The sequence below is a fragment of the Corvus moneduloides genome, chromosome 10 (assembly GCF_009650955.1).
Source record: "Corvus moneduloides isolate bCorMon1 chromosome 10, bCorMon1.pri, whole genome shotgun sequence".
NCBI classification, from domain to species: domain Eukaryota; kingdom Metazoa; phylum Chordata; class Aves; order Passeriformes; family Corvidae; genus Corvus; species Corvus moneduloides.
Window position 1 is genome coordinate 4,253,602 of NC_045485.1, and position 21,703 is coordinate 4,275,304.

At 49.1% G+C, this 21,703-nt stretch overlaps 3 protein-coding genes across 9 annotated transcripts in view; 1 reads left to right on the forward strand and 2 right to left on the reverse strand.

The window, feature by feature from the left end:
* The window catches only part of ARMC8 (armadillo repeat containing 8), a 63,794-nt gene extending 61,996 nt beyond the window's left edge, over positions 1-1,798 (reverse strand). For all 5 annotated transcript variants that reach the window (XM_032119488.1, XM_032119489.1, XM_032119487.1 and 2 more), the window contains exon 1: positions 1,678-1,798. In XM_032119488.1, the coding sequence (XP_031975379.1) occupies positions 1,678-1,722 (45 nt within the window). In that variant the 5' untranslated portion in view covers positions 1,723-1,798. The remainder of the gene's footprint in view (positions 1-1,677) is intronic.
* A 1,402-nt stretch (positions 1,799-3,200) lies between these two features.
* On the reverse strand, positions 3,201-12,045 carry DBR1 (debranching RNA lariats 1). The gene is made up of 8 exons (XM_032119847.1): positions 11,801-12,045; positions 11,593-11,717; positions 11,411-11,491; positions 10,349-10,434; positions 9,732-9,956; positions 8,815-8,895; positions 6,385-6,530; positions 3,201-5,882 (listed from the first exon to the last, which is right to left on the reverse strand). Exons 1-8 carry the CDS (start codon positions 11,995-11,997, stop codon positions 5,207-5,209), a joined length of 1,617 nt encoding a protein of 538 aa, XP_031975738.1. The 5' UTR covers positions 11,998-12,045; the 3' UTR covers positions 3,201-5,206.
* Positions 12,046-12,772: 727 nt separating this feature from the next.
* The window catches only part of PPP2R3A (protein phosphatase 2 regulatory subunit B''alpha), a 55,805-nt gene continuing 46,874 nt past the window's right edge, over positions 12,773-21,703 (forward strand). The window contains exon 1 of one of the 3 annotated variants that reach the window (XM_032119013.1): positions 12,773-14,052. The gene's annotated coding sequence lies outside the window, so the exon portion shown is untranslated. Of the gene's footprint in view, positions 14,053-16,546; positions 16,689-21,703 lie in introns of those variants that run through there. The other 2 variants (XM_032119011.1, XM_032119012.1) reach the window with 2 other exon arrangements.

Sequence of the window (21,703 nt, forward strand, 5' to 3'; positions counted from 1 at the left end):
GATAACAACATGGTAAGTGTCAAAGCAAGTTAACAGAGAGCTATTTATGAACTGCAGTTATCAGCCTGCCTTGAATCGCAATTTTGTTACATTTAATTACTATATAGGATAAAAATTAATTCCTGGAAGAAAAAGTTTCAAAGAGCAGTTTATGTTGCTCAAGAACCCTACCCACAAACAAGCTCTCCAGAAGAAGGAAGCTCCTAACAAGACATTTTTCTGTAACTTAGTCACAACATACCTACATTTCAGAGCCTGTGCCACACACCTTCAATGAAACAGCAGCATAGTATTCCCCACAACATTCCCATAGAGCTGTATAAGACAAAGCAAATTCTCTTCTCGGCAACAGGACCATGCTTGTAAGCTACACACTTATGCACCACTGATTTGTTATTCCTTTTGAGAAGATCCAAAGTCGGAGATGGCAAGCATTCCAAAATACAAGGCTGGGAAAGAGAAAGGGAATTTTCCCTCCAGGTTCTCACGAACACGTGCCAGGGAGTGTTTCCATTATCTCACCTTTTTTTTTTTTTTTTCCTTTTCACCAGCTCTCTTTTCATTAAGCTTATGTTCATTAAGCTAACTTTATGACTTTTCCTTGAGAGCTCTAAGGGAATTGAAAACTCTTCCTTGCTTTAACAAGTATCTGCTCCGGGCTGAGTCTACTCCTGCTTTCCCACCCCGATGTCAAGAGGCACCAGCAGCTTCTTGCCTGTGGTCTCACATCACAGAGAAGAATCATCTAGAGGCAGCAAGGCTCCTTTGTCTCCAGGAACACTATTAAATTATGCCACGTAAATCCTACAGATACACTTCCACCGTGTAACCAAAGACAGTATTTTTGAGAACTGCAACAGACTTTTACCTATCTGACCTATGTATTTACACGTAGAACTCTTCTAGACTTCAAAGATCCCGCAGCTTTCTGTTTCTAAAATATCCTGGCTTCCATCCCATCAGCTACGAGGTCCGCAATATGTAAAAGGACATTCACATGCAGGAAGTCCCCCAAAAAAAGAATTTATCGACATGATCAGTTTCACGGATCTCTTAAGCAACATGAATTTTTCAGGGAACAGAAGGAGAAGCGCCAACCCTCAGCTCTTGCCGCAGCACGCGGGCTGCACCTTTTGCATCGCTACTCCCAGCACCCGTGCGATGCAGCAGGATCGCTGTGCGCCCTAGGCCGTCCCCGGGGAAGGGAAGGTGGCTGTCAGAGGCTCCCGCAGCACGGCGGCTCCTCCCTGTCGCAGGAGCCGGGACGCCGCGAGGAGAGAGCCCCGGTTCCGGCACCGGCACAGCCCCCGCTCCGGGGCGGGCTGCGAGCGCACCTGGGAGCCCCTGCCCTGCTCCGCAGCCCCCGAGCAAGGGCAGCGCCGGCAGCGCCGGGGCCCTCCGCGTGCCGAGCAGCCGCTGCCCGGGGCCGGCGAGCCCGAGCCGTGTCAGCAGCGAACGACACGTCCAGAGCGCCGGTGCCTCGGCAACCACGGAACGGGCTCCTCGTAGAGCGAAAACCCGCGCCGGGAGAAGTTGCGGCGCGGGAAGCACAGGGAAGGAGCGCGGCCCCGCCGCCCGCACCGCCCCCGGCGCAGCCCCACGGCCGCTCCCGGCGCCGCCGGACAGCGGGGCCCGGCGGGGGCCAAGGTCAGGCGGGGCCCGGCCCGCGGCACTCACCGAGAGGACGCTCATGCGGAGCGGCGCCTCCAGCACACACGCCATCTTGGCGGAGCGCTCCGGCACCGGCGGCGCCTCAGGCCGGCGGGCGCGGGCTCATGGCGGGCGCGCGGCGGGCGGGGGCCGGGGGTAGCGGGGCGGGCCCAGCGAACCGGCCGGCGCCGAACCCCCGCTGCCGCCCCACTGCGCCTGCGCCGCCGCACGCCACCCGCGTGCGGGACGGCGCCCGCTGTGCGCACGCGCGGGGCAGGGCGCGGCCTTCGCGGGCCGCGGAGGGTGACGGCCCGAGGCGAACGCGAGCCCGAGCCGAGCCCGAGCCGAGCCCGAGCCGAGCCCGAGCCGAGTTGAGCCGGAGACCGAGTGGAAACGAGCCTGAGCCGAGCCGAGCCCGACTGGAGCCCAGCCCGAGCAGATGCGAACCTAAGCCGAAACGAGCCCGAGCCGAACCGAACACGAGCCCGAGCGCCCCGAGCCGGGCACGAGCCAGAGCCTGCCGAGTCTTTGTCCGAGCCCGAACCGAAACGAGCCCGAGCGGAGCCGAGAGGTGCCGAGCCCGAGCCCGCCCTTTCCCCTCAGCCTCACTCACACAAACGATTTGGCTACCTTGATTTTGTCATTGCTTTAGTTGCCAGCATTAATTTGTTTGGTTTTGAATTTTTCACAGAAAACACCCCAAAGAACCCAGGACTTCACTAAGATATGCGGCAGGTTCTATAAGATCTGCTATTTTTTTATTAGCCCCACTATTACAGAGCCTGAGGCATGGGGACACTGACTGTACCCACCTTGAAGTCAGAACTAAATGGGAGGAGGATGGTAAAACCACAAAAAAATAGCAGAAACGTCACACCTCCGGTTCACACATCTCAACCTTTGCTCTTCCCAGGAAAACAGAGGCTTGGCAGCTGCTAGAGACTGCACAGGATAACAGGAGCACAATAAGCATACCTTAGGATGCAGTCACAAGGTGACTTTGATAGCTTTATTTTAAAAATCCTCCATTATGGAACAAGGCTATAGCTCTTTGCTGTTTTCTCTGAGCAGACTGATGACATGCTGTGAAAATACCTGTGTGCTGGCCTGGGATGGAACAGGTGAACACTTCTCAAGCACCAGTAAAAGCAAAAAGAGTTTTAGACTGAGTACACACACTGAAAAAACTGCAGTACAAGGGTTGTACAGAGAAACGTTTTCCAGAGGTTTCTCATCAAAATTTCAAAAGTTTTCAAAGAGACTCTAAATCTTCTTTTTAAAGAGGCCTGGAGACTCTGGGTCTTAAAAGCCGATTTAAATTTGTCAGTGTTCCCTAGAGTTTTCCATACTTTTTGAACTACCTGGCCTTTACTGGAGAAGCTCAGAGCTTCTATTGAATCCTCCTTGCAGCAGAGAATCTTGCCGACAGGGAAAATCCATTATGGATGAGAGCAAGGCAGGGAAGGACACTGCAAACTGCAAAGAGGGTGTGAACAACTGCAAGAAAGGGCACGGCAATTCTAGAGGTCAGACATGATTCACACGCAAAATACATTTATGTTCACTGTATTTACCAGCTGCACTCTGCTCAATGGACGCTGAAATACTTTATTAAAAAAAAATCGTTAAAAGGTTCAAAAATCAGTATTGTATCTTGTCCAAGTCTCCTGCCTTCTAGAAACACATTTGTCAGAAGGGGGGGAGGCATGGGACAACACACGACAGAACAGTTTGTTTTAAAAACATAAGGACTCAGACTGAAAAGTCTTTTACATACAAGACACATCTCCTATTCCAGTGCAGAGACCCTGAGAGCTCAATGCCATCCACGCTCAGGTTCATTGGCAGGCTTTTCAAAGTCCATAACACAATTTACACTTAAAATACTTTATTTCCATTATAGTGTTCAGATCATGAGGCATGATTAAGATTTTACCACTGCAGACCCAGGACCCTTTTAAAGAGACTCATCTGCTTCAATAACTCTACCGTCGACAGTTCTCAGCTGCTTTACATACCCTGAGTGTCACACCCGGATTACTCCCAGTTTCTCCACACACCTCAGCTCTTTCGGCAGCTGTTCTGACACATGAGCTGTTAATTGAACTCTTGAGAGCACTAATTACACCCTTTTCTAGTCCTTGAATACTTAATATGTTTACTTTTTGTAGTAAACTGCTTGAGAGGAGAGGAAGCAAGGAACCCCAGACCATGGAAGCGATTCAAAGACAGAATTCCCGACCCTTGATACACAACTCACACTCACTGATGCATTTCACTCACTGCTCCCTGTCCAGTTGCCTGTTCCTGTCAGGATGCTTTCTCCTCCACACTGCCAGTGCCTTGGAGGAGGAAAAGCACCGGAGCTACTTCTGCTCTTGGGGCAGCACGGCCATGAGGAATTCCATCTAAGAATTCCATCTGTCAGGAAGGCTAATGACTCTAATGACATATGCTTGAAAACATTGTCATTTTCATGAATTCGCTCAGTTTTATCCCCATGGCATCTTAGGCCAAAGGAGTGCCATTTGCTAACAATTCAGGGCAAAATAATAAAAGAAAACTTCCTAGAGGGTCTCTATTCTGGCTGCTCCTGCTCTCCCTCAGATGAAGATTACAAAGGCGCTTTGGAAGATTCCAAATCCAGTTTTAAGAGTTCAGCAGGTTACAGCTACTGAAGTGAGAAGTGAGGCTAATGATAGTGGGAGGTGTTACTGTCTCAGGCAACTTATAAACACCCACTGCCTTGTATGAACACACGACACAGCCCTAATTAGAGTTGAGACAGTGGTGATGTCTGCATTTAGGAAGCTGTCCTTCCTAACTACATCCATTTTAAGACATTGTTCTCAAGTTTTAAGAAACAGAACAGAAATGAGTTTTTAAAAACAGAGATGTACTCTTCCACTGTCCCCATAAAACCATCATCCTCCAAATCAAGAGACTTGGTTTGCTATCAAAACTGTAATTAAAAGCCAATCCTGGACAATACACATTGTTCTGTTTATGACCACGAAGTTTTTCTGTGGCACTATCACCAGAAACAAAAATCTTCATTCTTCTATTGCTGTTTTGTTGTCATGGTAATCCTATTTTCAAATTTCATACATAAAGTTATTGCATATGCTACTTTGTATTAACAGTTCAGTATAAAACAAGACAAAAGCAATAAAATAAAATCATTCAGTCTTGTAAATCAGACATCTTCTCACATGGACTCAGGCTAAGAGTTTAAGAGTTCTTGTTAAACAAGCATGGTGAGTCTTGTTCAGCTGAAGATATGGGGTATACACCATACACCAAGAACTGAAGCAAAATCAAGGATATATGAGCTTTACATCCTTTGACAAAGTACTTTATTGGAAAAGTCTCAGCTTCTTTCTTTGATACCTGTTCTGGATAAATCACCTTCCCTGTGAGAAGTACATCCAGCCTCTGAGCTTAGGAAAGTAACATGACTAAGATCACGTAACATTAAAAGCATGAGTAGTCCACTACAGTTCTCACCACCTTCCCACAAAAAGGCTGAGAACTTAGTTATACACCTTGTGAAGCATTAATCTGTTTTATCTTCATCCTCTGCAGCATAGATAGCTTGGTTCCTTCTCTTGATTTTTTTAACACCACTGTTCCCATTTTCATCACCACCAATTCGCTTTAACGATCTCTCCGTGGAGCTCTTTTCCTCCACCTGCTTGCTCCCACCAGACTTCTCCAGTTCCTCGTTGTTGGAGTCCATGGCATCGTCAGATGACACTGCCATGGAGTCTGGCATGATCCGGATGTCGGAGAAGCTGGTAGAGAACTCAGGAGGGTGATCAGGGGAGGGATCTACAGAACATGTACTCAAGTCTTCATCGCCACCTTCGTCATCCAGCATTATTTCATCTGGATTAAAGGATGAGAGGCCAGAATTATCTGTATTGTATTCACTGGGTTCCTCTGCTGACCCAGTACTGTCCATCTCCTCCTCCTCCTCCTCTTCACATTCACCTCGTCCTGAGCTCTCCTCTTTAGCCTGCTGGATCCTGTCATTGATGTCAGTGAGGCCAAACTGGGCACAGAACTCAGTGGTCTGTGGATTGATGGTATGAACTGGCTCCATGTTTTTTTGGGGCTTGCTGGGATCATAACAAGCAGCTGTCAATGTGAAGTTGCAAGGAATTTTGAGGTCATTGTTCAGCTCTTCTAACACCTCTTTAATGGCTTCTTCTGTCACACTGTAGTCCCACCTAAACAAGTGCATAAAGTTTAAACAAGTGCAGCAAGTCAAAAGGTACTGCCTGTTCCCACTGCAGAGTGCAACCTTCAAAGATGGACTATAAATTCATCCTACAACAGACATTTTATTCCTCAAATGCTTTTTCAGGAAGGTTTTAATCTTCTTTTGGTCAGTACTGAGACACCCTTCTCCCCACCAAAGATTTGTGTACTATGTCAACCCACACCCATAACCTAGCCTGATTTTCAGCCTCATGCTGTAGTTTCTGTCCCTCAAATGCTGGTATCTAAGTTTGCAAAACAAAACTAACTGCCCAGGTAGAGCAGTAAAGAAGTTGTATGCTTCAGAGTATATCTTTTGTCAACATCCCCTTTTCTTTCCAAGGCATTTAGCAAGTCCTACAGGCATTACAGGCTGCAGAACAGAAACACAACTCCAACATAACTTTACTTCCAGTCCAGAAAAACAAATAAACAAAGCACACTTTCATCTGTATTTTGCAGACAACTTACTTGGCATGGAGGCCATTCTTTTCAGGCATATTCCAGGAGCTCTGGGTCACATTAACAAGACTGTTGGTGGCCTTGAGGACTGCAATCCATTCCGCATCATACTCCAGTGAGTCGCCTGCATTGGGATCATGCTCCACATCTATTATCTACTTACAAACACACAGAAAACAGATGAAGTGAGATATTACTCTTGACACCAGAATCTGATTAAAGTTTCAAGTGTTACTTTCACTGTACAGAGTTTTAATGAAGTTTAAACTACACTGAGATAGTGGTCTCAACCAAACAAGTCCTCTCAAGCCAGTCCCCCATATGGCGCTAACAAAGGACAATCAGCAACAGTAAAAAAGGCATTTCTGAATCTTAGCTAACAGCAACTAAAAAGCAAAACACACTCTCCTCGCTACTGCCAGCAACTGGACAGTGATGCAACTTAGAAATAGAATTTGCCTGCTCCTAAATTCATTCTGACTTCTGTTGGAGGTTAGTATTTTTTCCTTTTTTTTTTTCTCTTAGGGAATTTTTCTCCCATTTGTTGACTAAGAGACTGAAACAACAGATAGTTAAGAGAGACAAAAGATGTGGCCAGGATGGAGTAGGAGGTGCAGTTCACTACATCTCTTAGCTGGGGGGTTTTCTCTTGGGAAAGGCAGAGATACTGTGAGCTTTTGGCTGGGAGTGAGGGGCTGGGCTTGGGCCTCGCTTGCTCTCAGGATCAGAGGTGAGACGGTCGGTCGTGGTGCCAAGGGTGCTGCTGCAGGGAGAATTCGCTGCCACTGGTGAGTTCTGTCCTTCACTGCTTCTCCTTGCCATGGGTGAGTCTTTGTTCATGAGTGACCACTGAACTGGGACCTTTTCAACACCCGATCTCACTGGGAAGGACCCTCACCATCTACTCAGGTGCCTCAGGGGAAAACCCAGGACCCCAAACCCCTCCTCCTCTCCGAGGGAGCGTCTCTCAGCTGCTTGTGGGAGCCTGGCTGCCACTGCACAACCCCACTGTTTTCTGCTGCTGCTTCGGGCTTTTTTTTTTCCCCTACACTTTAACCTGACACCCCGTGGCTCCTGGCATGGCCCTGGAGTTTCTACTACACTTTGTTTGCCACCCCAGGTGTGCCCATCCCTGCCGTTCCAGCCACCGCTCCAAGGTTCCTGCTGCAGCCCATTTCGCCGTCCGGAGGGGCACCGGGTCCGGCTGCCCCGGGGGTTGGTAAAGGAAGCCCCTTTTCCATCCCTTTTCCATCCCTCCCGCCGGCCGAGCCGCCATTACCCTGTGAGGGGAGAGGCGGCCGAGCTCGCGGCACAGCGCCCCCTGCCGGCGCGAGGAATCCCCGCAGCCGCCCCGCCCGGCCGGGAGCCACGAGCGCCCCTGGCGGCCGCGAGCGGAGCTGCAGCGAGGGGAGAGCGCCTGCGGCCGGGAGCGGCGGCGCTGGGCTCCGCTGCTGCGCGCTGGGGCTGCCCGTGGTGTTGGGCTGGCTTGGTTTACATATATGTATATATATATATATGTATGTATATTCATAAAGAGCTGTTATTCCTTTTCCCATATCTTTGCCTGAAAGCCCCTTAATTTCAAAGTTATAATAATTCGGAGGGAAGGGGGTCATATTTTCCTTTCCAAGGGAGGTTTCCACCTTCCTTGGCAGACACCCGTCTTTCAAACCGAGACACTTCTAAGTGGATACACCCCAAGAATTGACAGGAACAGTCAATCTGCTGTATGAACACCCACTCTTAACACAGCAATGAATTAACAGGAAATATTTTTAAACTCTTTCATGATAAATTGAAATTCAGATCACTTGGTCTTCAGTGACATTAACCAAATCAAACCATCTGGGTTAGCCAAACCCATAGTCAGGCTCTAACTTTAAATACTCCACAAACTAATTAAACCCTCCATGCTACTGGAGGTAGTACTAATCCTGATTAGTTTTGCTACAGGATTTTAAGTGTGGACTAGCACTCATGTCCCCTTGCATAGATAAAGCCCATCCTCATAATCTCTACCATCTTCAAAGGAAGTTACTAGGGCAAATGGATCCAAAGGACAGACAATGAACTGCTTTCCCTTTGGGATGATAAATAAAAGCTACTCTAAGACTAGTAAAACACTCAAGTGCATTTGTAGAACACGCTATCAGCAGCTCACTCTCACAACAAACTATTTCAGACTCATCCATTGAAGTCAGGTACTTGTTCTAACATGGATGGAAATGGTAGGATTAAGGAAACACAGCACCTACACAACACCATCTGCTTAGTTCAGGACAAAATCCTATAAAGACCATTCCACAAACCCAGCATTCCTAGTTTCTTTAAAATTCCTCCACTTATCAGCACTATTCTTCATCTTATATCTAAGAACATCATTAGCAGTTCAGACAAACGAAATACTTAAGGTGAAAACCCTCTACACATGTTCATCACCTGCAGGAAGTCTCTGTGTGGCAGGCATTTATCCAGAGCCAGAAACTTGGTTGCTTTTGGTAACTCGTCTTTGGAGTTTGTCTAGGAAGCAAATGGTGTTAACACAGTCGTTAGCACTTCTGTGGAATTTGACCATTCTAAACAAGCTTATAGACAGGTTTAAAGGTGTGATTTCTACAGAAAAATACTTCCTGAAATAGAAAATTAGCAGGGACAAAGAGAAGCACAGACTTCACTGGGAGTCTAACAGGAAGCAGGATGCAGATGATAGCAAGATAAAGCAAGAGCTACATTTCAGCACTAACCAGGGCATCTGAGCACATCCAGCCTTGGCACAAAAAGAAAAACTGTAGCTTAATTGGAAACAGATTTGTTGAGCCTACAAGGTCTGGAGTTACATTTTTACAGCTAAATAATTTGCAAATAGGAACAGCACTGGCACCTCCCTCAGGAATAATTATTTCAACTACAGGCTGGTTTTTGGCTTAACCCCAGGCTACCAGACCTGCAAAGGTGTACTACAGGGATCCTCCCACTCCCAGGTAACCACCCTCTTCAGACACTCCTTTATCACCTATTTTGAAGTTATCTCCTTTTTATCACCTATTTTGAAGTTATCTCCTTTACCAACAGAGCAGGAGAGTGCTTTTCTATACAGTTAAATTAACAAGTTTCAAGAACAATAACTTTAGCTATTGCATGCTCTTCCTGAAGAAGATTAGGGAGTTACACCCCTCATTTATAACATCTCTTTAATTTACATAAAATAGTAGTCCTAACACCACTTAACTTTCATGGCTTAAGCTGAGTTTTAAGAACAAAAACCACTAAATTGCTTTTCTGGACACGATTACCTGCACTAGAATTCTAAAGTGTGCCTGGGACACATACATTCTTCATTTTCTATCCCCCTTTACCTCGTGTTGCATGAAAGCTGCAAATTTAACGTGGAGATGTGCTGAGAACCAGTAGGTGGGTTTCAGGTGTTGCAGAAGCTCTGAAGCAGCAGGACTTCCCAACGTGTTGCTCTCCACTTCTTGACGGAAGAAGGATTTCATTTTGAGGAGCTGTTTCTTGTTGCCATAGTGATAGATGCTCCTTGGCCAGTCATGTGACATAAATATATCGATGGGACGCTTTAGCTGTCAGGCCAAAAAGCACATGCTATAAATACAACATATTGACAAAGGAGTTTAGAAATTACTTGGGGCAGCCAGCTGTGTTTTATATTGCCTTATAAAAGAGTTCATATCATCACTATAAGCCAGGCACTCAGAGGAAATCATAGCTAGAGAGCAAGTCCTCTGCCCACAAAGGCATCTTCTTCCTCATGAAATTTTTAGAAGCTTTGTTTAAAAGGGATGATGGCTAAGCACAATATTCCTCCTCAAAGGACACATCCTTCAGATGTCTGATCAATGTGTTAAAGCATGTTTTGGTTCAACATCCAGCATACTTGATCACAGTAGCTTTAACTTCCTACTTCTAAATTAATGAAATTACCCTTATTTCAAAAAATAGACTTCTCACTGACCTGTTTGAGTTTGAAGACTTCGATATTCCTCACATGATAAGCACTTCTGATGGTCTGCTGGTTGTATGGTGGGCACTCAAAGTGGCCTGAAATGTTGAAAACAAGAATAGTTGCCTGAATCGCTAGTTCCCTCCAACACAGCGGCTTTTGGGGGTCACACGAGGCTGTGATTTTTTGTGATTGTTCAGAGTGCTGCCACCCCCCCATGAAACTACAGCTTAACAGGTTCAGCAGCAGCCTAAACATCCCTGTCACTGCCCACAGGCACCACAGGCTCCGGAAGCACCAACATGTACCCTGACAAAAGTTTCCAACTTTGCCTTGGGACAAAAAACACAAATGCCAAGCATAGCTCCTACATACTCTACAGAATTACAGAAATATTGCTTTTTTAGTTCTTGCCAAAAGAGTCTCATCTCATATCCCTCATGCAATATTCAGACATACAGAGTGTCCTCTTGATGACAGCAAATTTAATTAGCATCGACAGGCATTAGACAGAATCAAGTGTTCTAGGAAACTGGTTCAGTACCTTGCAGCTTGAAAGCCACCTGCAAAGCTTCTCTGAAGCCGTTTGCTAGTAAAGATAGCACAGTACAGTAACCACAAGGACCACTCTTTCAAGTGCTGAGATCAGAAAAAATAAACTATCTTCTACTCACTGACATGGGGCATCATCTGTGACAAGATTTTTGCCACCCTTCCCAGGAAGAACTCTCGAATACACACCCACATAACCAGGAGGAACCAGATGTACTGATTCTAAACCTCAGGGCAGGATAATACACTTATATAATGTCACAGTTATAAACAGTTTCACCCAAGGAACACCTAACAGTGTTGCACTGCACGCTGAAAAATCAACACTGTTCCAAGAACGCTCCAAAGGCACCTTGGAATGCTGCGGTCGCCGGGCAGCTACTGACTCATCTACCAACTCCAGAAAAATCCGTGGATTTAACCAGGGGTGGTTTCCAGGCTAGGAGACGGTACGGGGCTGAGCACAGCCAGTCCCTCCCCCCATGGCGCGGCCCTGCTCTCCCAGTCCCGCTGCCCCGGTACCTTTCCGGTAGTCGTGAGACTTGAAGATGCCCGAGATGCCGCCGATCCTCACGCCGCGGAACCGCACCACGCCCGCGTAACCTGCGGGACACGGGAAGGAAGGAGGTCACGGAGAGGCCGGGCAGGGCAGGGGCTGTGGGGGGAATCGCCGGGGGACCGGGACTGGAGCGGAGGGGCCTTACCGAGGTAGTAGATGTTGGGCGCGACCCACCCGCCGTAGGGCAGCTCCTGCAGGTGGTTAGAAGCCTCGTGGTTGCCGCCGATGAACACGGTGAGCACCGGGGCTTTCTTCTCGCCCGAGTAGTACCTGCGGAGACACGGCAGCTGCTGGACCCGGCCGAGCCCGCGCGGGTCGGGGGCCGGGGCTGGGGCCGGGCCGGCGGCACTCACCGGTAGAAGGTCTGCATGTGCCGGTACTTGGCCGGCACAGCCATGCAGCGCAGGTCCGCCTCGTTGCGCACGGCCTGGAAGTCCCCGCAGCAGAGCAGCAGGTCGGGCCGCACGTTGTGGCGCCGCTGCAGCAGCTCCAGCGTCTCGTACATCTTGTCCAGGGCGCCGTGGCAGCACCCGGCCACCGCCACCTTCATCGCCACCACCGCACCGAGCGGGCGCCGCGCGCGCCTTCCGCGTCACCTCCCCGCGCGCCCCTTGCGTCACCTCCCCGCGCGCCCTTGCGTCACCGCCGCGGCTGCGCCGTGTGGGGGACACGGCCCGGGGAAGTCACAGCCTGTGGGGACACAACGGGCCAGGGACGCGGGGACCTGGGCCCGCCCCTTCATCGCCGCTGCCACGGGCTTCCGAGAGCCCTGCTCGGAGGGACCCTGCCCAGTGACCTCCGGTGGTCCCCTCCCGCCCTACCCGAGCAGGGAGGTCGTACCCGGTGACCTCCGATGATGCCTTGCAGCCTTCCCCGTTCTGCACAGAAAGGGTGGCCAGGCATTGGAATGGGCTGCCCGGGGATGTGGCGGAGTCGCTGTTCCTGGAGGTGTTCTGGAGCGAGTTCAGAGCAGGAAGCGGAGCTGGGGAAGGGTCGCCATTCTGAGAGGAGCAGCTGAGGGAGCTGGGGGGGCTCAGCCTGAAGAAAAGGAGGCTCTGGGGGGGGCCCTTCTTGCTCTCCACAACTCCCTGTGACAGGAGGGTGCAGCTGTGGGGGGTCGGGCTCTGCTCCCAGGGAACGAGGGACAGGACAGGAGGACATGGCCTCAAGCTGCACCAGGAGAGGTTTAGGTTGGACATCAGGAGGAATTTCTTCATGTAAACAGTGATTAGACACTGGAAAACGGGCTGCCCAGGGAGGTGGTGGAGTCCCCATCCCTGGAGGTGTTTAAGGAAAGACTGCACGTGGCACTCAGTGCCCTGGTCTGGTTGACAAGGTGGGGATCGGTCACAGGTTGAACTCGATGATCTCAGAGGTCTTTTCCTACCTTGGTGATTGTGATTCTGTAACTGGCCAGTGGGACCTTCACTCCGGGCATTAACACGGGCACCGTGATGAGCACCGCGGCCGTGACTGGTCAGGAAGGCTCGTTTCACAGAGAGGGGTTGTACAGCGGGGCAGGAGCCCCTGCGGGGGTAGCCGGGCTGCGCAAGGAGGGCACCACAGCAGCCGCCGGGCACTGCGCGCACCTCCTCTGCCAGCCCTGTGGGGAGCAGCACAAGCTGTGCTTGTCCCTCGCTGCGTGGCTCACAGACCGCAAAGTGTTGGTGGAGCAGCACGAGCAGTGGCTGTGCGCGCTTCCACCTGGCGTTTTTGCTGATAAAACACCGACGTGGGGCCAGTTCAGCACCAGGCAGGCGTGTTTTCAGCATAACCAAGCACTGGCTTCTGTAACTTTGTAGCACACAAGGACAAGGAACAGTCAGTGACTTCACCAGGGCAAGCGCGTAGGAGGCGGGGTGAGAAATCGGTATCTCCCCTTTTCCTTGCGGACTGACGGGCTCCCTCTTTGGAGAGCACCGATTTCCTGCTCGGAAGGGCAGTAGATTGGGTTGTAGGGGTGGCCTTGTATTGTCACGTAGTAAAACCACTCCAGACTTTTTCCATTTCAAGACTGGTTTGGAGGTTTTTTAAGTCTTGGGATTGAAAAAAATTGCAAGGACATAGTTAAGCATTAACTTGCTACTGCTTCCCTTGTAATCATGGAACCAAGCAGACATTCCTGTTCCCCCATGGTAGCAAGCATTACATAATGGCCTCTCTTTTGGTACTAAGAAAATATGAGTGTTGTCTCCTACATTTCATAATTTCACAGTGTTGTATTACTCTGTGTACTTTGGGGCTCGTCCAAGCCCAGCTGAAGTGAAGGGTAAAGTTCCTCTGGCTTCCAAACCCCACAAGTTTCCAAGGGCAAAGCAGACACGGAGTGCTTTGGGTGCACTTGGCTCTTCCACTGACTTTGCTTAGACCTACCTGGAGTAGTGCAAGAACTCATCAGTCCAACACCTCTCCTGGGAAAGCTTTCCAACTCTGGGGAAGAACAGCAACCTCTCTCATTTGCCATGTCTCAGACTTCCTGAAAGGAAGGGGTGAGAGACAGAAAAGGTCCATGAATCTCTGGAAGAGACCATCTTACCCAGGGTACGCCATCTCGAGGGGCATCCTGAGACACCTGCCCACCCAAATTCATCCCCACCCTGGCAAGGTAAGCTGATACTGTAATTGTATTTCCTGAGTTTGTTGGATCAGGCTCATTTCTTGTACTCCATGTGCCACTTATCCCAAGTGAACTGGTGCACAATAGAGTCTAAAAAGTTTGGCTTCTTTTATGTTGTAGCATTTTAGTATTTGCACACACTCAGGATGCATCTCAATATCCATAATTAAACTCGGAGTGTTCACTGAGCAAAACTGCTCTGACCTTTCCAGAGCACAAAGGGAATCAGCCATGCTGCTGTTTACAGGGTAAGTGGCAGCAAGTTAATGCTTAACTATGTTATTGTAATTTTGTTCAGTCCTTCAAGACTGTTTGAAAACCCATGTGACTGAAGCACAGCTCTCTTCCAGCGCATGACTGCCCCATGTTTGGCCTTGGATTGGGTTTTGCAGTCATAGTCTCTTGCCCCAGTTGCCTGTGCATGTGTCTCGTGCCTGGATGTCCAGTCCTGCAGCAGAGGACCAAGTGCACATCCTGTCCTGCATGAAAGGCCAGGGAACTGTGAGGCCAAGGAGGGAAAAGTCCCAACAAGTGGGCTCAGGTCAGTGGATTGCTTGGGTAGGAGGTATATGCCCTTTTGGATGTTGCCTGCCTGCACTGACCAGTAAGTAATGTTTTCTTCCTGAGCTGACTGTGGTAGTTCAGTACCATGAAAGTCGTTTTCCTCTCCAGAGAAATGAAGAATAAAAGGCATCTGAAGGGGCTGTGGATGACAGAGTTGCTTCCCTTAACTCTGAGAATGGAATGAGAAGAGCTTTTGAAGACTTTTCTGTCAAGTGCTTCCTAGTGGTTTTTAGAGTATACTAACAGATTTCTAGCATGATTTACACATTACTAAAATGAAGAGGAACAGCAAAAGGGAGGCATCTGTATTTGACTTCTGGGGAGGGATGGCATGGCTGGGAAGGGAGGTACAAGGAGAAGGGCTGGAAGACAGCGTGAAGGAGAGGGAGATACACTGGAGTGCAAGAGACAAATCTGATGTGTTCCAGCTGAGATTTTGAGCTGCCCCTGTAAGCTGTGAGGTGGCAAGTTGGCGTGTATGTGTGCAACTGAAGGGACGGGCTGCTGCAACCAGACAAGACTGAAGCGTCCTTAGGAAAAGGCCCCACAAGGCTGGCCTGAACATCGCATGGCTCACTTGCAGCTGTGTCCAGGTGTCTTTGGGCATCTCCTCCCCTAGATCACGTCTGATGATTGCAACATGATCTGCAGTGCAGCAATACAGCTGCCAACGCAGGGCCTGTTCTGGGCTGAGGCGCTGCAGCTGCTTCCCTGTTCCAGCTGCACCAGCAGGGTTCTTTCCCTCTTGTTACCTTTTGCCAGAAGGCACTACTGATGGCCTCCAGCCAATGAGGGCTGGAAGCTGGCTGGAGGAAAAGAGATGAAGCAACCCTCAGTAAATTTGCAGATGACACCAGGTTGGTTGGGACTGTTGATCTACTCAAAGGCAGGAAGGCTCTGCAGAGAGCTGGATAGACCTGATCAAAGGCCTGAGGACAGCAGCGTGAGGTTCAGTAAGGCGAAGTGCCACATCCTGCACTTGGGTCACAGCAACCCCCTGCAGCTCCAGCCTGGGGCAGGGGTGGCTTGAGAGCTGCTCAGCAGGAAGGGACTCATGGATGCTGGTCGACAGCAGCTGGATATGAGCCAGCAGTGTGGCCAAGAAGGCCAATGGCATCCTGGCCTGTATCAAGAACAGTGTAGCCAGCAGGACCAGGGAGGTCATTGCTCCCGTGTACTCAGCACTGGTGAGGTTGCACTGCATTCAGTTCTGGGCCCTTCACCTCTAAAAGGATATTGAGGGGCTGTAGCATATCCAGAGAAGGGCACCAAGGCTCGGGAAGGGTCTAGAAAACATGCCTCATGAGGAACAGCTGAGAGAGCTGAGTTTGTTTAGCTTTGAGAAGGCTCAGGGGGACCTCATCGCTCTGCACAACTCCCTGACAGCTGTAGTGAGGTGGGGCCGGTCTCTGCCGTGCCTGCAGTGAGACGACAGGAGGAAATGGCCCTAAGGCAAGACAGGGGAGATTCAGATTAGCTATTAGAAAAAAAATTCCACTGTTTGCACGGTCAGGCATTGGAATAGGTTGCCAGGTAGGTGGTGGAGTCATGGTCCGTGGAGGTGTAGAAGAGACGTCTGGATCTGGCACTGGCTGATGTGGTTTAGTGGTTACGGGGTTACAGAGGCAGTGCTGGGTGCATGGTCGGACTGATGATCTTGGAGGTCTCTTCCAACCTTGACGGTTCTGTGATTCTGTAAGGGCGTTGGTGGCGTTCCTGAGGGGAGAACAAAACCCGCCGTCCGCGGAGGCTGCTGAGGCGCGGATCGGCGGTGAGGCGGCCCGGGGGCTCTCGGAGGCGGCCCGAGGCTCGTGGGGCGGCCCGGGGGCTCTCTGAGGCGGGACCCGCCTCCGTCCCCCGCCCCCCGGCCCGCGGCGCTGGGCGGGCCCGGCCGTGCGGAAGGGGCGGCCGGGGCGGGCGGCGGAGCGCGCCCGGCGGCGGGAGCGGCGCTGGGCATGGGACGGGACGGGGCGCTGCCCTGGCGGGTACGTGCGGGCGGCGGGGCCCGGGGCTGGGGCTCGCCCTGTCTGAGGCAGCGGTCGGTCCCGCGGCTCGGAGCGGTGGGTCGGGGTCCCCGCGGGGCCCGGCGGCGGGGGCTCGGGGCGGTGTCTGTGGATGAGGAGCCAGCGCGGGGGTCCCGGTGCGGGCGCTGGCGCGGTCCTGGAGGGTCTGGCGGGGTGTGCTGAGGGCGGCGGTGCCGGGCACACGCGGGAGGCGATGCTCACCCCGCACGCCTTGGGAGCGCGGGCGCTCCGCGGTGCCTGGGGCCGGGGCTGTGAGCTGTCCCTGGAGACTTGTCCCGAGGGGCTTAGGCGTAGCAGGTTCTGAGCACGGCGCGTTCCCAGCCCGGGCTGGCCCGGAGGTGTTGGCTGTTGAGAGCCGGAGGTTAACTCCCGTGAGGGGTCTTCAGGCTGTTCTTTTTCTGTGACCACTTGCCCCAGCACCCTGGGTAACTGGACCTTCCATTATCTTCACTGCAGCTGTGAATGAATACGTGGTCGTGAAAGCAGGATTAATTTTTTTCCCCGACGTATTTCTTCCTGAGCAAGAAGGGGAACAACTTTGGCTACCAGACTCCTTGGTTCACGGGCAGATGAATTCGAGATTAAGTTGAGCATAAACTTGTAAAACTGAGATTGGATAACGAGTGGAATGATTTATGAAGGAGGTGTTCCTGCCGGAGTAATTCTCTCTGCAGGTCATCAGACTGCACTGGTCTCAAGTAATGTAAATATTTTAAAGCCTGTGACTAATTATATTACCTCTGTTTTTCCTACTGAAGAAGGAGACCCTGGGAGGTGTGCTGCTCTGTGCTCCCATCTTTGCAGAAATGCAGGCTAGGAAAGGTTCCAGAGGCAGGTAGTCCCCCAAGCTGTTTGCTGTTGAAGTGCTGCCTGGAAGGCAGGGCACATTTTTCTTGGTGGTGGTCTCATGATGATGTGATGCCTGCTACAGGAAATAACTCTTCCAAGAAATTACTTAACCATTTCTTTAAGCCACCTTCTCTCTTGATTATTTCTTGTCGATCTCTCAAACTTGGTAGGTCTGCTCTCTCAGGTTGTGTAGGGGGAGGTTATTTTAGTGAGAACTTTGAGGAGATTGGCAGTACTGTTAGACTTAGTTTTGTAAAATTATGTGTTTAATGTCTGCTGCATTCTGAGAAACTGAAGCATGAGACAGTGGTGGGTTGTTTGGGTTTTTTCCCAGTATTTATATAGCTGGAAAGGGTAACACTGTGTATCACTTGCAACTCATTTATATTTGCTTGAAAATGAAATAGAAAAATCGAAGTTCCCTGGTGGCACATGGCCAGTTTCCATTACCTAGATCTTTGCAACCACTGTCATGTGTCATATTATTTTGTACTCATAATTTGCATAGAGGTGCAACGTTAAAGGTAGCTGTGGGCAAAGCTCCTCAAATTACAGCTGACTGATGTGTGACTGCCAAATGCTGCAGAGATTCACTGGGAAAGCATCTATTTAATTTCCTTCAGCTGCAACCTGTGGAGCAGGTGATGAATAATGTGGCTCAGGCAGTTCAAAAAGCTCTGTTGTGGATCCCTGCGGTCTGACACTCGTTGCTGGTAGCCCTGGAGGTATAAATATGATGCTGCATGGTAGAATTTGTTTTCCCTTTTTTTTGATGGGTGGGGTGAGTGTTGGTTGGTGGTTTTTTGTTTTTAGTAAGGACCGTTCTCCATAGAGAACTTCTCCACCCTTGAATTACATAGAAAACCTGACTTGAAGTAACTCTGAACTTGGCATGTCCTGGTACAGGACAGAGGTTGCTTTGCTTTTGTTGTGTAAATGTTTTCCAATGCTGATTTGACTTCAATGACTGCATGTTTTTCTTCCCTGTAAGACCAGGCTTTCTCCTGTTACACTGAACTTTTCTGAAGGCTCAGTTAGAGCTTAGATCCTGTGCTCCAGTTCTGTCAGAAACGGGACAGCACTGTGGAACTGTGGGAGGAGGGGAATTTTCTCATCCATAATTAACGTAGTTGAGTGCTGTCGTAAAGAACTGTTTTCATGTGTGTTACAGGACGAGATTCTTCCAGCAGACTTCACTGTTGTATTTCCTCTGCTGCTTGTGTCCCTGGGTCTGGTTTGTGGAATTTCTGAGCTGGGACTGCCAGGGCAGTTGTGACTAAGCAGGTGCTTTGTTTTGACCATATGAAACACTCCCTAATGTCACATACTTTGGAAAATCAGGGCTTGAGCACCAGAAACTGATGTATTCTCTTTGCAGGGTAAAATGAGGATAATACTGGAAAATATTAACAATGTTAACAATTAATCAGTGTTCGATTAGGATGCAAATACTCTGCTGATGGAGAAATGAGTAATTCTGACTGCAGAACAGTGTATGGGTAGGATGCAGGAGGCAATACCTGAAGTCATACATGTGAAATGCAGGCTAGTTAAAAATTACTTCATTTTAATGAATATGCAGCTTCACAAATGTGAACATGGCTGTCCACTTAAAATGAAGGAATCTTTGCATTTGCATGTTTTCTGGGTTTTTTTCTGTGTGTATTGCTTTTCTCTTTAATCTGCTTCTGGTTAAATACACAGGGGAAAGAGAGAAATGAATGGAAGTCATATTTACTTTGTTGTTGTTTTGTAAATCTCCCTGGTTGATAAAGACACAGGAGAAATGACTTCCTCAGTTGTACCAGGACATCAGGCTAAAGCACCTTTAGTTTTCCTTGGTAGGGGACAGAAAAGTTACTCTCCCTTGAATTGTGCGTTGCTTTGAGCACACTGCTCTGTGCCTCTGGGGTGGCTTATCGAAGGCACAGGCACAAAAATCTGTAGCAGTGCCAGACTTGTTGGATGCCAGGACATGCTGCACCTTTTGGTGTAATTTGTTGCATTTTGACAGCTGCTGCTGTTCCCAGTGCGAGATGGAGGCTGGCAGGAATGGGCTTGTGGAAGGTATGGCTGGTGGGAATGACAGCTCTTGGCTCCTGAGACTGTGCCTCAGAGGAGAGGGTGGGAATGCAGCACAGAGTCGGAGCTTTTCTGTGTCACCGTGCCTGTTGCTGACCCATGGAATAGCTGTAGTACTCCAGCTGGGGTCAGATATGGGCTGGGACCTGAGGCTGCCCTGGAGAAATGGGCTGTCCCCTTAGACAAAGAATTTTACCCAAAATTTTGGATGCCGGAGGCTTTAAGTGACTCCAGTGTGATACACGTAAGACCTGAAGAAGTTAGATCTGACAGCAGTGAGAAATGTATGAGCTCTGAATAGACGGGCAATGAATGAAAACAATTTTTTTTTTGGTTTAGTCATTAAATTAAAAGTGTATTTACTCTGCAGACCACTAGCAGATGGCTACTCTGCTACAGAAGAAATTTAACTTCCAAGTAAGTTTCCGAAAATGGTTTCAGGGAATCTGTAAATTGTAACCTCAGTGTCAGCAAAAGTTAATGACCAAGGGAATGCTGTCTTGGACACAAATCTTCCTTTGTTATTTTAACACTTAAATAAAATCATTTTAATTTGTGTAAAGTGAATGGATACTGTTAATACTGAATTAACATTCCAGGGATAATAAATTTATCTTGCTAATGTGAAATTATCTCTTTCCATATACGGTTGTAAACAGCCAGGAGACACATTACTTAATCAAGCAGGCTTTCTGACCTCTGCCCTGAGCCTTGCTAATTATGTGCTTTTGAAGCTTGTTCACCTCAAGTGTTTCACTGGCTGGTCACCTTATTTTCTGTCAGTGTGTCAGAGCTCAAGCATTAATTTTTTTTTTTGTTGTGCCCTGCTAAACTTCAACGTGTTTGTGAATGTATTTGGGTCCTACTAAGTGAGCAAGATTGGTGGATCTACACAGACAAGGGGCTGGAACAAGAATTAGTTGGAAAAGTATTTTTATGTAACGTGTTGGCGTTACATGGAAAAATCGTGTGAGCTTTTACTCTCTTGCTGTCTCATCTGTCTAACTGGAAACCAGTCTCATGGGGGCACAAATTCCTGTCTGGTCAGTTTTAGTTCCAGGACTGTGCAAATGGAAAGTTGAAGAAAGGTATTTTAGAAAAGCTGAAAAGGGTGACATCTTTCCTGGTGCTGTTAACTCTTCTCCTTCCCAGCTGACACCCCAGTGACAAGTTGTGCATGGCCCGTGCACTGGTGCTCCCCAGCAGTTTCTGGTATGCTCGTGTTCAGGGCCTTTGTGTGCTGGTGTTTGTGAAGGGGATAGAGGCACTGGAGTATTAGATAACCCTGTCACTTAACCCAAAGGAGTTACACTGAATAATACTGCATTCACTAACTGCAAGTCAGTATTTTAAAACAAGAGGTTACGGTCTACTGCCAGGTTTGTTTTTAAAAATCAGTGCAGACTATTATTGATACTAGCCCAGATCTTTTTGAGTGGTGGGCTTGCCTTTTGCTGCTGCTGTAAATGTGGAGAGGTTGTATTTAAGTTAGGTTTGGGGGATTATTTTTCTTTAGGGTAAATCTACCAAAACAAATTTCTCAGTGTAAAAACTGACTTCTCCAAATGCACAGTGACTGCAGAGGAGTGTTAATCGTCCTGCCACGGACGGTGAGGCTCAAGGTCACGTCTGCTTGGAAGCCTGCCTTGATAAGTGTTCCCATTGCAGTGACCTCCATGGGTCACTACAGGAATGCTGAAGTCCAGCTACAGCTGGTAAAGTCCTATGGTCTGGAGCTCTTGGACAAGAAGGCACAAGAGACAAACAAGCAAATATTCTGCTGTGTCTGGATTTTCAGAGAGAGATTAACAAAGGACTTTGTTAATGCTCCTTAAAGGAAATGAACTGCCATGGAGCAGAAGTGTAGCTTTCTCAGTAATTAAAACCTGGTTAAAGTGTAGGAAGGACTGTCAGCTTTTCTAGGGAAGAGTGATCACTCCTCACTCCCGGGGGAATCCATGTTAAGGCTTGTGTTGTTGAACACAGTTATAAATGGCCTGGAATAGAGGCTGAGTAATGAAGTGACAGTATATGCTGAAAATCACAGCATTAGGGTAGCAGAAACAAAAGCTGGCTGCAGTTGCAGAAGGTTCTCACAGTACTTGGTTATAGGTACTTGA

Excerpts from the sequence above, each read along its gene's own strand:
- DBR1 (XM_032119847.1), bottom strand. The coding sequence starts at position 11,997 with ATGAAGGTGGCGGTGGCCGGGTGCTGCCACGGCGCCCTGGACAAGATG. Across the intron at positions 9,957-10,348 it reads AAGTCTTCAAACTCAAACAG|CTAAAGCGTCCCATCGATAT; the intron begins GTCAGTGAGAAG and ends TTGGCCTGACAG. Across the intron at positions 5,883-6,384 it reads AAGAATGGCCTCCATGCCAA|GTGGGACTACAGTGTGACAG; the intron begins GTAAGTTGTCTG and ends GCACTTGTTTAG.